Genomic DNA, 14,930 nt, shown 5'->3' on the forward strand with positions numbered 1-14,930 from the left:
TGGTTTGAAAACTTGAAACTTTAAGTCATAATACATGAAAATAATTGAGTTGAGCTAAATGAGCACTTTAATTTAACTGTTATCAAAAGGTACAAGTAGAAAGTCATCTAACCTTTTGAGTTCTGGAAAATTTTGACTTTTAAGTTAATCAACTGTTCTGGTAACTTATTCGGGTTTACAGTGAAGCTGTTGCTTTCAGCATTGGTTTCTTTTGGAATACTGTCAGGAGAATATAAGATGCTGTGCCAAAGTCTGTTTAGTGTTACCGCAGGTATTCTAGCTATGCTTCATGGGTTTGATTCTCACTTTGTTGCCTCTCTGTGACTCTGACAATTTCCGTCCACCCCCCCTACAGAGAACTACTGCTTCGATTCCAGGGCCAAGACCTGTTCAGACTGCCTGCAGTCGGGGTAAGGCTGTGCATACTGCCCTGATGAGGTGAGAGTACAAAACAGCAGGAGTATAAAAGAACTGGATTCAAATCAGTCAATCCTGAGATAAATCATTAGGGCTGTGGCATTCCTCAGGGAGAAATGCTGTCTTTTTTAGCATACCACAGGGCTGTAGTTGGCCTACTCGAGTCCGGTTAGAGGGTTAGGGTTAGTTGCACTTCTCAGCTATTGAGAACAAGTCCAAGTTGTTCCTGGCTGCTGATTCTGGATCAGTTGTACCGAACATTGGCTGATTCTACCAACATGACGCGTTAAAAAAAATCCTTCCGCCTCTTCCTCTCTGCCATTGCGGCAATTTTCCTGTAGACACTGAGCTCCTCCACAAGCACACACACAAACATTCACACACAGAGCGAAGTCAGCAGACAGCAAATCAGAGAGGCTGCGGTGGAGACAACTTATCATTACTGCAAGTAAATTCAATAAAACCTTGGCAAAGCCAATACTTTATAAATACACCTGTATAACAAATATTAACATGCAGAATGCGATATTTAAATCTGCTCTGTCGCAATCTCATCCACTGCACGCTAGCTCGGCTAATAGCAAAATGTGACAAAAGCTGTCTGTATGAAGTCTAACTGTTTCTCTTAGTTTGCCATGTATCTTAACATTTGACTGAGACTCCCCAGTCCCTCCTTCACATGGCTAACTATTATGAACGCCAATGATGTCATCGGACCTCAGCAAAGGGGGGAGGACAGAGGACAGGATGAATGACTGATACTGACTGATGTCTGTGTTCTTCATTCTTTCTAAACTTCACTCAGTATTTTGATGTCAGTAGTATTATTTATTTAAGTGACATTTTAGATAATTTCCAGGGAGATATTAATGAGTTTATATAGTGACTTTACTGTTGTAAACATTGGTGAATGTGAATTTAAAGACAACTAGGCTGACATAGGAAATGTATATGTATGTATATGTAATGCTAATATGTACATTTCAATATTTGTTGATTTATCGCAGGTCATGATGTCATCGCAATACTGAACAATGTTATTGCACATAGCAGATTTCCCTCATATAGTGCAGGCCTAGTTTAAACATTGTTGGGATAATTTAAGTACTTAACTTGACAAAGTATATAACATAGGTCTAGTCATTTTTAGACATTTTAATGTGGAATAGTTACATATACTGTGCCTTTACGGGATTGCACTTAACGTAGGCCTATCTGTAGAAACCTGTAATGGTCCTCAAACCTAAATTCTTTGCATTGATTAGTTTGTTGTTAGAAGATATATCCATCTTGTATATAGATAGATTATTTCTGTTCAGCCTAACTCCTTAATCACTATATTAGCATTGGAAAGATACTATTGCCTATTATGGTTTTGAAAAGGACTCGATTTACTCTGGACTCGGTCTTGACTTGGTTTCAACTGCCTTTGGACTCGGGCTTGACACAGTGGGTGGAATTTGCTCACTTGTCATGGAGATGGCTCAGTTTTCATAACATAACCTAGGTATGAAACTACAGGCACATAATAATAGTAGTTTAACAAAAAAAATCAAACTCAAGCTTTCGGTCGAAAGCACATTTTTGGTCACATCTCCTGGTCTTTTTGCTAGCATTTCCAAGGTGCACAAGAATTAATCTTCAGGATCAATTCATAATTTGCATAAAACAAAAAATATTGATATATGAAGACTCAGCAAGTTAATGTTTAGAAAGCAATACTCACTAATCAATTGTCCTGTTTGCCCAGACCTTTAATGGCCCTCGCTGTGACCTGTACAAGAATATAATTGACTATGGCTGCAGTGCTGCAGCTGTAATCACAGTATGATGATAGAAAAGGTAAGTCTTCATCACTCTCATTACTCTTACAATCATTCCACGATTATGTATTCTTAAATGTATGTATGTATGTATGTATGTATGTATGTATGTATGTATGTATGTTTTAGAGCAAGTGTGAACTCATTTTCCTCTGTTGTTCCCCTTGTGCTTCCTTTCCATTGCTTCTCTCGCTGCTCAGGAGGAAGCAATTGACATTACTCTTCAGCAGTCTCAAGTGTCTCCACAGCAGGTGAGCTTTCTGCCAGGAGAGGAGAAGCTGGTGGATGTGCAAGTGTTTGCTCCAACCAAAGGCCCTCTTGACCTCTATATTCTTATGGACTTCTCCAATTCCATGGCTGATGATTTACACAACTTGAAGAGCATGGGCAAAGAGCTGGGTGAGCATATTTGTGTTGGTAACGTGTTTTGATGACTGTCGAGTGAGTTGTTGCGATGATACTGATGGTGAATGTATATCCTGTAGCTTCATTGGTTAAGCAGCTGTCAGATGACTACACCATTGGGTTTGGAAAGTTTGTGGACAAAGTGATTGAGCCCCAGACGGACATGAGACCCACCAAGTAAGTGAGAAAATGTGACATGAACACATTGAAGAAACTTAAGCACATAAATACAGTAGTTTAATCCAAATGCAAATGCCATTTCCGATTTCTCTCTTCTATTTTGCCATCCTCCTTCCACCTTCTCAGACTTGAGCAGCCGTGGCCCAACAGCAACCCTCTGTTCTCTTTCAAAAACGTCATCAAACTGACCAACGACTTGGATGCCTTAAACAGGGACCTCCAGAAGGAGAGAATATCTGGCAACCTGGATGCTCCTCAAGGAGGTTTTGATGCCATATTGCAGGCTGCAGTTTGTGGGGTTAGTAAGCTCTGCGTACATTTGGGTGGCAAAAATAGACTTGTGACCAGACACTTGTGAGTTTAAATCCCAGGCCCAAAAATATCAGCCATACCTCTCTTAAAAAAACAAAGGTTAAAACTTGCCTTTCAATTCTCTGTTGAGGTCAGACCATGTAACTTTTAAAAGGATTATATTATTATATATGAAAATGTTGAATTCGTAATGTTGAATTTGTAAGCAATACAATGCACCTTTGCTCAATTCAATACATTCAATTGTTTTGCTGCTACAGCCCTTCTTGTATAAAATACTCAAGCGCTCACACAGCGCTCTGGAGATAGGTCTGGCAATACGGAACTATAAGATATCAGACCTATCTCCACAGCGCTGTGTCGGTGCTTGTGTATTTTATATATATATATTTTTTAATTCTTATCCTTTATTTAACCAGAATGGTCCAATTGACATACACTATCTCTTCTGCCAGGGAGTCCTGGCCAATATGGGCAGCAAAAGTATGGTCTGGCTACACTGGCTTATCATTCTAGGATAGGGAAAAAATGCTGGGGTTGTGTATTTCTTTAAACCAACAACTGTCTAAATCCCCGGATGCAGCAATCTTGCTTTATCCCAGCAATGTACATTCGATGAGCCAGACTGGGTATCTTATGGTGGCTAATGTTAGGTAATGTAAACTAACTTACCTCTACTTGTGCTACTGTTAGACTATGTTTGGGCAGGTCACAGATAAATATTTCAGTGGTATCGATCAAAAGTAAAGTTTTTTCACTCATTGTTTTAGTTTTCTGGCCTGAAACTTTACTGTTTTGGTTCAGTCTCACCTCTATCATAGTGTCTTTTTCAGCAGATAGCTCTTTTCATTAAAAAAACTCTAAAAACCCACTGCACAATGTCCAGCACTAGTGTTAATTTCATCAGACGAGACAAGACTAAATATGTTCGTCAACAACCTTTTTTTCCATGACTAAGACAAGATGATGACGAGACTGCACCAATGTCCAAAAACGCTGACTAAGACTAAATTAACATGCATTATTGTAGACGAGACTAAAATGTTTTGAAAAAAAATAAAAACTAAGATAAAATCTCTCTTCATTTCCGTCTACAATCGTCTCTACTTTTTCATCATGAGATAGAACTAGTGCAGTGCCTGTTTGGAGCGCGTGCCTGTTCCAAACAGACCAATTGCTTGGTTCCCAGTATTTTTTTCCCCACAACTTTATCTACCTTTTTTTGTCTAGCCGTCACACATCCAGGTAGCGATGTGGCCCGGGCAGGGGAGGGAGGGAGGGAGAGAGGAAGCCTGGTTCAGCCTGCTGGAGAAGCTGCTACAGCGCGTAGCGATGTGCCCCGGCCCCGGGCAAGGGAAGGAAGGGAGGGAGGGAGGGAGGAAGCCCGGTTCAGCCTGCTGCAGAAGCCGCTACTGCACGTAGCGATGTGCCCCGGCCCCTGGCAAGGGACGGAGACAGGCTTAGCCTGCTGGTGAAGCCGCTCTTAAACAGCTTGCAGAACGCTAATATTGTCGTTCTGAGACCATTTTCATCTAATATAATGATAATGGCATAATAATGCAGGTAAACCTTTTCAAAGATCAATAAACTTTTATTTCTAAAGAATATTTAACACTGGAACTGGAAGACATTTTAAATATCCACAATATGTCTTTGATCTCCTTTAGTATGTCGTATTTCATGCTGTTGTACAGTTGTGGAATTGCCATTTGTGACACGCATATGTTCTCCCAGGTAATTTGTACTGGCTGTCAATTGTTTGCAGCAATCGTCAAGTGTTGCGACTACAGACTCTACTACATTTAACAATTATTTATTAAACACTAAATATTAAATTGAAATAATAATATATCATTAATAAATTATATCTATCTATATCTATGTGGCTATCTGCCACATGGCGAGTAAATGTTTGTACCAAAATAGTTCAGTTTTTCAGTCTTCATTTTGGTGAAGGTGCAGCTACTTCACACACACACACACACACACACACACACACACACACACACACACACGCACACACGCATGCAACCACATCACTTCTGTTTACTGATAGCTATCGTTGGCTAATTAATTAGCTAGTAAGTGGCGATTTTTGGCAGCCAGCCTTCCAAAAGAAAGCACAGTGAAATTAAATAAACGATCATTAACCGAGTCTCAGTTCACCGTCCGGGAGCCTCTAACACACTGACAGTGGACAGCTGTAGGTTTGTACCGTTAATGTTCTGTCCATTGTTGGACACATGCAGCCATTTTTCTGAAACTGCTTGCGAGACTGACAAGTCCGCAGCGGCGTGTATGTCCGAGCCTGTCTCTACCGCCTCCACCTGCAGGTTGTCAACTGTGTGGTTTGGAATGAAAGGGAGAAAACAGGACGACGAGTAAACACGGCGGATATTGCTCATATACTATTTTTTTTTTGACGGCGCCTTAACTGCAAAGTGCTGCGGGAAAACCTGCTCCTCTCAACTAGCGTTTTCTCTGTCTCTCTTTCTCCACCAGGAGTCCCGCCTCCCAAAACACAAAGACCATGCGACTGACAAGAGGGTTCACTCCTCGTTACGCTAAGGAACCGAGAGTGGTCATCCAGTCTCTTTGGTAGAGAGAGAGAGAGAGAGAGAGAGAGAGAGAGAGAGGGAGAGAGAGAGAGAGAGAGACGAGGAAAACAAACATGCATGCATAAGCAATTATCGCGGCCGGAAAAATTATCGACCTCATTTTTTTTATCGTGCGATTAATTGATTTATTGACTATCACGACTAAAACTAGACTAAAATGACGAGACTTTTAGTCGACTAAAACTTGACTAAGATACCTTGAGTTATCTTTTGACTAAAACTAGACTAAAATGACGAGACTTTAGTCGACTAAAAGACTAACAAAAAAAGATATGTGAATGACTAAATATGACTAAAACTAACAAGGACATTTAGCACAAGACTAAGACTAAATTAAAAATAGGTGACAAAATTAACACTATCCAGCACCAAATGCCAGACAAAGTTAACGAGTACCTGGTGAACATAGTGGAGCATCTAGCTACTAGAAGACCAAGTATTTCCCTCAGTTAGGGGACACCAAAACAGAACTAAAAGGAGATTGAATATTGGATTTACATTCATCAGGTGGACACAAACATATATAGTTTATAGTTTATTAAAAGGATCTCCATTAGCTGACGCCTGCATGGTCTTCCTGGGGTCCAAAACAACAATAAATCAGACAATATTGAAACGTCCTGGCTGTCCAGGCTGGCCCAGGAGGCGTCCGGTTCCTTTGGCCACCACCGGGGTGGGCGTAGGTCAACAACTGTTCAGGCTGAATACCCTCAGCAACTCCCTGCAGATCTTAGGTCATATTTGTAGGACGCTAGATGGGGCAGTCCCAGAAAAAAAACGGTCAGCATGGTGGCAGAGCATGGCATCAGATTTGCCTCAGTCCGGCGCTTGGTCTGGGTAGCTCTAGACACGGACCCCTGGGTGATCTCCACCATGACCCAGGGTTATCGGCTTCTTTTTGCCAGAACCAGGTGCATGGACGCAGTCCTTGGGCCTCTGCGGCAAGAATGACTCAGGATTCTGAATTATCTGGACGATTGGCACTAGCCAATCGTCCAGATAATTCAGAATCCTGTGTCTGGACAGAGGAACAGGGTCAGCGATGTGGCTGGCTCCTAGAGCATGTTCAGAGCCTATGTCTTCCTCACCTCAACCGGGAGAAAAGCATGTTGGTGCCATGTCAAGTCATGGAATTTCTGGGCATGGTTATAGACTTCAGGACCACCACTGTGTCTTTAACCCAGGAGAGGCAGGAGGCTTTCAGGGCCTGCCTGGCACATTTTTGCCTGGGGGCAAGGGTCACCTGGAGACTGTGCCTGCAACTCTTGGGGCTGATGGCAGCAATGGTCCAAATTCTTCTATTGGCCCATATTTTTATGCACCCAGTCCAGAGGTGCCTCCTCAGCCTGGAACTGGACTCACACTAAACAGCTGCAGGCCAGGGTGCAGGTCACCTGCAGGTTGCGACTGGCCCTCCGCTGGTGGGGACGTCCAAGCAACCTCGTCAGGGGGAGCAGGCTGGGTCCGGTTCGCCAACTGGTGTTGTCAGACTAGTAGGCTGGGGCCTACGTCCCTAGTAGGCTGGGGCAGTGCATGAGGGCACAGAAATTGGTGGTCGCTGGAGCAGCAGGTGACTTCCCAGCATATCAATGTGCTGGAGCTGAGGGCAGCCCAACTCACTCTACATAGGCCTGCCTCACCTGCAAGGTCGCCATGTGCTGCTAAGGACAGACAGCATGGTCGCAGCAGCTTACATCAACAGGTGGGGCCGGAGCACGGCTCCCTTCACCTTTGCAGAGTTGCCCACGAGCTATGGGCGTGGGCATCCCTATGCCTTCTATCCCTCAAAGCAGTACAGGTGCCTTGACTAGACAATCAGGCTGCAGAGTGCTTGTCCACTGCTCCTGTTTCTTCTCCCTTGGGAGGGACAATCCTCTCCTTGGTACAGATGCCATGGCCCATCAGTGGCCCCACGGCCTTCTGTATGCATTTCCCCCCTTTGGTCTTCTTCCTCCCCTGCTGCAGAGTATTCGGATAGAGGAAGTGCGTTTAGTTCTGATAGCCCCGAACTGGCCTCACATGGTCTGGTTCTCGGACATCCCACAATTGATGAGGATTGCATACTCGTACCGTTGGAGGGGTTTAAATTGTGGTGTGGGGTAAACCATGCAGACCCACTTACATGTCAGTCCTGCAGGATCAATTGGACAAGGGTAAGGCTTTCTCAACCCTTAAAGGTATGGTGGCTGTCATCAAAGCAGCCCGTGAGGAAATGCAGTCTTTCATGAGAACTGTAGTCTCCTCATTGCACAATTTCTGAAGGGAGCTCAGAGACTCAGGGCTTCTGTTAGAACCCCTGCGGTTCCGGTAATAAAGGGAAATTCTTTTTTTTTTTTCTAGAATAAGATTGGCTGGCGTGCCCACAGCATCCATTTTCTGGTTTTCTCCACCGAGTCAGCCTTCCACTGACAAAAACAAAAACAAGATGGAAACAACGGATTTAACATACAAACACACATGTATTTAGAAGACAGTATGGGTTTTTGAAGCTGATAGTCCTCACTTAGGTTGATTTCTTTGTGCTGCCACCCAATTTATTAATTCTTGCCATTTTCTTAAATGTATTTTTTATTGGAAACACTGGGAATTTCAGAATTTGAATTGCAACTCTTGACAATTCACTCTGTATTTCTGGCCATTATGCATTCAAAAGGGAAAAGGGAAGATAATAAATAAATAATTAACTAAGTTAAAAACATGGCCCTTTGCTGCATGTCATTCCCCCTGTTTCTCACCTTTTACATATTCAGCTGTCCTATATAATAAAGGCCTAAAATGCCCAAAAAATGATCTTAAAAAAGAAAAGTTTCTCTGAGTTATTAACCAAAATTAGAGGCTATCTCTCTTAACATGTCAAGTGGAAATCTACTAAAAACAAGAAGGAAGTGCCTCAATTACATGTTGGAATCCAACACACATTCCACATTTGCTTACTATTGTAAGCAGATGTGGAATGTGTGTTGGATTTAGAGAAAAGTAGAAATTTGAATTACCAAACTTTAATTCTTGTCTACACAGTACTGCCATCAAATGAATAATTAGTTTCCACAAATTGTTGGCCAATGCAACTAATGATTGACTAAATCATCAACATTGACTTTTTATGACAGCTTCTACAGGCTCTTTAGTTTTAGTCAAGAAGTCAAATATTGTCCTAACTTGTTGGTTTCCTATTAGTGCTAAGACAGCTAAATGCTTACTGTGTACACACAAGCTCTGAATTTGTGTGTGTATGTGTGTGTGTGTGTGTGTGTGTGTGTGTGTGTGTGTGTGTGTGTTTTGTGCTTGTGCTTATGCCTAAGTGTTATCCAGGGCAAGTTCCAGATGCGGCTCAAAGCCCTGTGAATGATCAATGAGACAGTCAGATGGATGAAAAGCAGGGGACAATGAGAGTCACATCTACAACCTTTAACGCTGCCGTCAATGTTAAAGCCTCGGTTCTGTGTCCAACCTGCGATTGTGAAAAGGTAGACAAACTGATTAAGACTAAAGCGCACACAAAGTCGAGATAAAGTCACTTACTCACATTTCTTTATGGTAGATTCATCCCAGTGTCTCTTTTACATTTTTGCCAGTCTGTCATCCCTAGAGCATCCAGGTGCTACGGCAATGGAGACCTGGTATGTGGGAAGTGTCAGTGCTATCGTGGCTGGTGAGACTTTAATATTAATTCTTATAAATATATGAGTTATGGCACCTCTGCCAAGTGATGGACTGTTGGAGACCTCTAGGTTCAATAAGGTCTTTGTTTTTCTCTCTGTGATGCCCATGTGTCTCCTTCACGGTAAGTACATTCTGTGACTGCCCAGTAAGTACTTCAGTTAAAGATACCAGCCAGTGTATAGAACCGGGCACGACGCAGCCTTGTTCAGGCTGTGGGGACTGCCTTGGAGTGTGGAACCTCTGTGTGCTACAACCCGGAACAGTTTGAAGGACCATACTGTCAGTGGGACAAGACGCAGTGTCAAAGATATGGAGGCTTCCTCTGCAATGGTACGATGGTTTGCGGCTGTTGAATTGGTGATTAAAGGTGTACTGTATGTATGTGTATGTGTATGTTACTATCTATCAAAATGTGAGCACTCTATATACATTCTGTACTTTTACGTCTCTGCATAACTTCAAGGGCATAGAATTAGTGTTAGAACATGGGTGCAGAAAATAGAGGGGGGCTCAACACACACACTTTACGGCCCTGTCCCACTTTCTTTTTAAAGTGCTCATATTATGCTCATTTTTTGGTTCATAATTGAATTTAGAGGTTATATCAGAATAGGTTTATATGTGGCCGATTAGCTCAGTTGCTAGAGCGGGCACACATATGCAGAGGTTTATTCCTCGACGCAGAAGGTCCAGGGGTTGAATCTGACCTGTGACGGTTTTCCTGCATGTCTTCCCCCCTCTCTCTTCCCTTTTATATCTCAGCTTTCCTATCCAATAAAGGCAGAAATGCATCCAAAAAAAGAAAGAAAGAATAGGTTTACATAGTATATTTTCAAAAACACCATATTTTTGTTGTACTGCACATTGCTGCAGCACCTCTTTTCACCCTGTGCGTTGAGCTCTCCGTTTTAGCTACCAAGTGAGGCATCACACTTCTATTCCATCTTTGTTGGGAGTCGCACATGCGCATTAGCTAGATAAGCACTGTTAGCTAGTCAGAGTATGAGGGCGTGCCACGCTAGCAGCTAGGCAAGCATTATAACGTGTAGTATGTTAAAACCTCTGCCACCAGGGTCCTCCCTTAGCTAAACTTAGTCACATTAATTTCTGTAAAGTGTCCTTGGGTTTCATGAAAAGCGCTATATAATTATTATTATCTGCCAGAGGGTTGAGAATGAAGAGTTTAAGGGCCCTACTAGCATACCTTTTTTGTTATATTTACATAAAATTAGACCTTTTTATTATGATCAAATTGTATAACCATAAGCCCACTGCTTAGGCATTATTGAAACCAAACCAGGGAAAAAGAAAAAAATCTTAACCTCCATGTTTGTAAAGTCCTGATTACGGCGCTGGCTTAACTTTCCTTTAACTTTCCTTTAACGTTCCTTTAACTTGCTCCATCATTTACAGTTACCATAAACTCTTCTGTTCCAGCTGTTGCAAAGCAAATTCCCAACCAAAGCCAATCACATTAAGTGTAAATTGCAGGACAAATTTTTGCAGTCTGTTCAGCAGTGTTCCCAGTTGTTTACAGACTATACAAATGTCTCAGAATTAATGTTGTGATGATGTAGTGATGCTTAAATGTTACATGTAGGACATTTTAAGGACCAGTGCTGAACTACACACCATATCTTTTAACCATCACATCGACTCTACAATTGTGTTAGTAGGTGTAAACTTGCAGTATACCTCCGTCCAAGCACTGAGCTCACTAAGCTATATACACGTGGCTGGACAGCCCAGTAATAGGGAGCTCCACATATTGATTGTAACATGGTACACATACTGTATGTTGGAGTGATAATACACTGCCTCCCACCCAATATGTGAACCAAATGAAGCTCAGCGTAAATTCTTTCAGGAAGACTTCTAAGTTTCATATACCTCTCTTTCCTAAACTGATCAGCTGATTCAGGGCATTCACTTTTCAGTTAAACCAAACAGAATTGGCCATGAATTCCAAGAGCCAATCACAGCACATCTCTACTCCCTTAAAAAAATATTATTTACACAGCGATGGAGTCTAATCGCCAAAGACTCAATACAGTTGAACCTTGTACATATGTGAGAAATAACCCTTTTGCATATTTGCAACGAAGTCTCTCCTGATTGAAATAGCATTAGGTAGCTTAAAACACACCTCATCAGGTGTTAAAGGCAGGGTTGGTAACTATTTCCAAAATACACTTTTTTTATACATTGTTTGAAATGGTCTTTACACCCCGATAGCAATAAATAACTTATGGGCTCTGAAAAAGGAGTGAAAAAGATCTGTTATCTGTAGCTGCTGTAATCCTGTAAAAACGCCCACCAATCACTGCCATACGGTCCTCTTGGAAAGAACCAATGAAATGCCTCCATGCGTATCCCTCCCGTCTACAAGCCTGAGCTCAAAGGCCATTGTTGTTGCCAGAGTTACTGCAAGTCTACTGTAGAATGGAGGAGAAAACTGTGATATTGCCGTTCTTTCTCCGCTCTGCTTTGAAGCGGCGACACTGCGGTGCTCATGCACGTCTGTGTTTAGGGCAGGAGGCAGAGGGAGGGTTTCGATGGAGCCCTGAGGAGAGGCTACTTTCAAATAGAAATGCTAGCCTTTCATCATTAGCAACCCTGCCTTTAATCCCTATAAGCAGTTACAGTATTTACAGAGTATTTGTCTTGCCATGGAAGGAGGGAAGTTAGAGAAGGTGGACCTGAGGACTGTTGCATGAATCTTAAAGAATGAGTGTAGGTGAGTGTGGGTGAAGGATGCCTATAGACCATGCTGAGTGCCTTTACTTAAAGCAGCATGCCTCTGATCGAACAGCATGCTCTGTGCTCACCACATTTTAACGAGTGTGATGCTGTTTTTTCCGTCTAATAACTGCTTTGGAGGAAACGTGTAGCTGTCCGTGCAAACTGCCAAAACTCATCAGCAAGAAGTTTTGAAGTTCTCTGTGTAATATTTACTTGATGGGGTACTTTTCTTACATATTTACACAAATTGTATGTGAAAAACAGACCAGGATTGTTGTTTTTTTTACAGTAAAATGTATATTATGTATTATATATTGTATTTATTTATTCAATTCAAAGATAAATGTATTGTAGACAATTTAAGATTTATTCTGGTTCAGTTTAAATTTCATTATCCTGGATTGCAATACATGCTGATAAATGGATTGTTCTGTCTTTTTGTGTATATCAGACTTATTTACAGAGGCACCTTTTTGTATAGTGTGTTCTGCAGTTACATTTTTGTGGATTATTTGCAACCTAATATATATTAATATGACTAAATTTATATGAACAGATATTTAAAAGTAAACAAGGAGGGAACATCATAATAAAAAAGAGACTTGTTTTACCATGTTTTCTGTTGGACTTTTTCCCCACCACTCTTAAAATGCTTCCTTTGTCCACAAGATGGCATTGTTGTCCCACTCTGACATTACCAGAATGTCTTCTCTTTAAACCCAGTAGCTTTCAATTTTTGTTGTTTGTGTTCTAAATTTTAAATTGTAATTTACCCCTTTACAATGAGATCACTCATTCAAACCAACAGTATAACTCAGAGATTTATTAAAGGTATACTATGCAGGATTTTCCTATAGACACATACAAAAATAATCCCTCTTAATCATACCTTATGACCTAGACTAGAAGAGTGTGCCTTTAAACATTGGGTGTGTAGCCCTCACGCAAGCGCTATCACGCATCCAAGAGGAAGCTACGAAAATGGCACCGGGATTGGCTTTCACTTTCGCTGCTGTATGTGATGCTGCAGGTGGTACACTGTGCTGTGTTCTGGCAACCGCAATCAAGGACGTGTGCTTCTGGTGTCGTCGAGCCGGAGGGAGGAGAAGCCAACAGTATGCGACAATTTCTGCATACTATGCCTTTAAAATTCATTACATGGACTACCTTTTTGCATCTTATCAACAAGGCAGTTTGTAAGCCCTACATCTCTGACGTGAACAGTTTTACATTAATGTTGTCAGCGCTCACATTCAACATTAATCCTAGCCACTCTCATTAAGGCTCAATGAGACCTTATAACACAACATTTGATGACAAACAATAAGGAAAAAGAAGAAATGTGAGAAAGATTAACACAAAAATCAATGGCTGGGGCACCCCGGTAGCCAACCAGGTAGAGTCCGTACCATTAAGGCTCAGTCCTAAACCGCAGTGGCCAGGGTTTGAGTCTGGCCCTGAACCCTTTGCTGAATGTCTTCCCTTCTCTTTCCTCTCTGTTTCTGTCTAAATTAAAGCATAAAATGCCTAAAAAAATATCTTTAAAGAAAATCAATTGGAAATCATTGGATTAAAAATAGTTTTATTTTTTATGCTTTCAAACTAGTGCAAATACATGCAAACTGATAACAGACAACCCTGTAAGCAGGCCTTCTCACAGAAACAGTAAAGCCTGAAAGCCTATCATCACAAGAAATTATCGTTGATAGGACCTGGTCTCGTTTTGGTTGTCCCCCAGTGGTCCCTTTAATTCACTCAAGGTACAGGTCAGGTAGTTCTGCAGTCAGATGCTAACATAAGCCTAGCACATAAATGTGCCAATAGGCAAGGAAGCAAATGATCCGGAACAGTTCTCCTATATCCATTTATCCACATCCATTATTTAAGAATACAAAACCACTCAGTCAAATCTCAGCTCATGTAAAGAATCTCTCTCTCACCCCTTTGCTGCTCGCCACATAAAAGATTCATCCCCCCTTTTAGGGAACAATGCTTGGAGGACAATACTCTATGTATGCATTGATTGCCCTTAAATTCTTAACCAGTTAGACTGAAGAACAAGAAGGTAGAAAAAATAAAGTTGTGGAAATTCTGGAATATGAAAATGCACCGGTTTCAGGTTTATTGTGCCACAACAGCATACCAACTAGGACCAACATCAGGATTAAACTGCAAACCAGATATGCTAAAAGCTACACTGGGTACACCATTAAACTTTTTACAGCTGTAACCTATAGCAAGCACTGTCTCATGACCTCCCAAATGTTTTATTTAACCACCTCGCATAGGAATAAGTAGTCTACCAAATGAGGAAGATGTATATAGTACATTCCTTACTAAACATCTATGATAGATAAAATAATGCTGTTGTCTTTCAAACACTTGAACAAGATGATTGATTGATTGATTGATAGGGGTAAATGTACTGACACTGAGTTTTCATTATTAAAGGACAATTCCAGCGCAAAATGAACCTAGGGGTTAATAACATATGTGTACCGAGTCGAGCAGGCGCCATCTTGGGAAAACAGTCATGACCAGTCGAACGACGAACGCTGTGCAACCAGTAACATAGCTCAAACACAGCGTTCGTCGTTCGACTCGTCATGACTGTTTTCCCAAGATGGCGCCATAAACGCTACTGTCCTTATAATCTATCTTTTAATAAACTGTCTGTACACTTACAAAGTTCTCAATGCTTCGGTTTACATGTAGGGACCCTCATTATGCTACCGTGGAAGTGTGGTGCTATTTTGAGCCTTGTTAGTGG

The 14,930-nt window shown here is 41.6% G+C and overlaps 1 protein-coding gene across 1 annotated transcript; it reads left to right on the forward strand.

Moving 5' to 3' along the window:
* The first annotated feature begins 2,247 nt into the window (after positions 1-2,247).
* On the forward strand, positions 2,248-3,196 carry LOC116067454 (integrin beta-4-like). The gene is made up of 4 exons (XM_031323885.2): positions 2,248-2,259; positions 2,441-2,639; positions 2,726-2,822; positions 2,952-3,196. Exons 1-4 carry the CDS (start codon positions 2,248-2,250, stop codon positions 3,181-3,183), a joined length of 540 nt encoding a protein of 179 aa, XP_031179745.1. The 3' UTR covers positions 3,184-3,196.
* Positions 3,197-14,930: the final 11,734 nt, after the last annotated feature.

Source organism: Sander lucioperca, chromosome 5 (assembly GCF_008315115.2).
Source record: "Sander lucioperca isolate FBNREF2018 chromosome 5, SLUC_FBN_1.2, whole genome shotgun sequence".
Classification (NCBI taxonomy): Eukaryota; Metazoa; Chordata; class Actinopteri; order Perciformes; family Percidae; genus Sander; species Sander lucioperca.

Bases quoted from the DNA above. Each gene is read 5' to 3' on its own strand.
- LOC116067454 (XM_031323885.2), top strand. The intron at 2,640-2,725 runs GTGAGCATATTT...TATATCCTGTAG, and splicing joins GAGCATGGGCAAAGAGCTGG to CTTCATTGGTTAAGCAGCTG. The intron at 2,823-2,951 runs GTAAGTGAGAAA...CCACCTTCTCAG, and splicing joins ACGGACATGAGACCCACCAA to ACTTGAGCAGCCGTGGCCCA.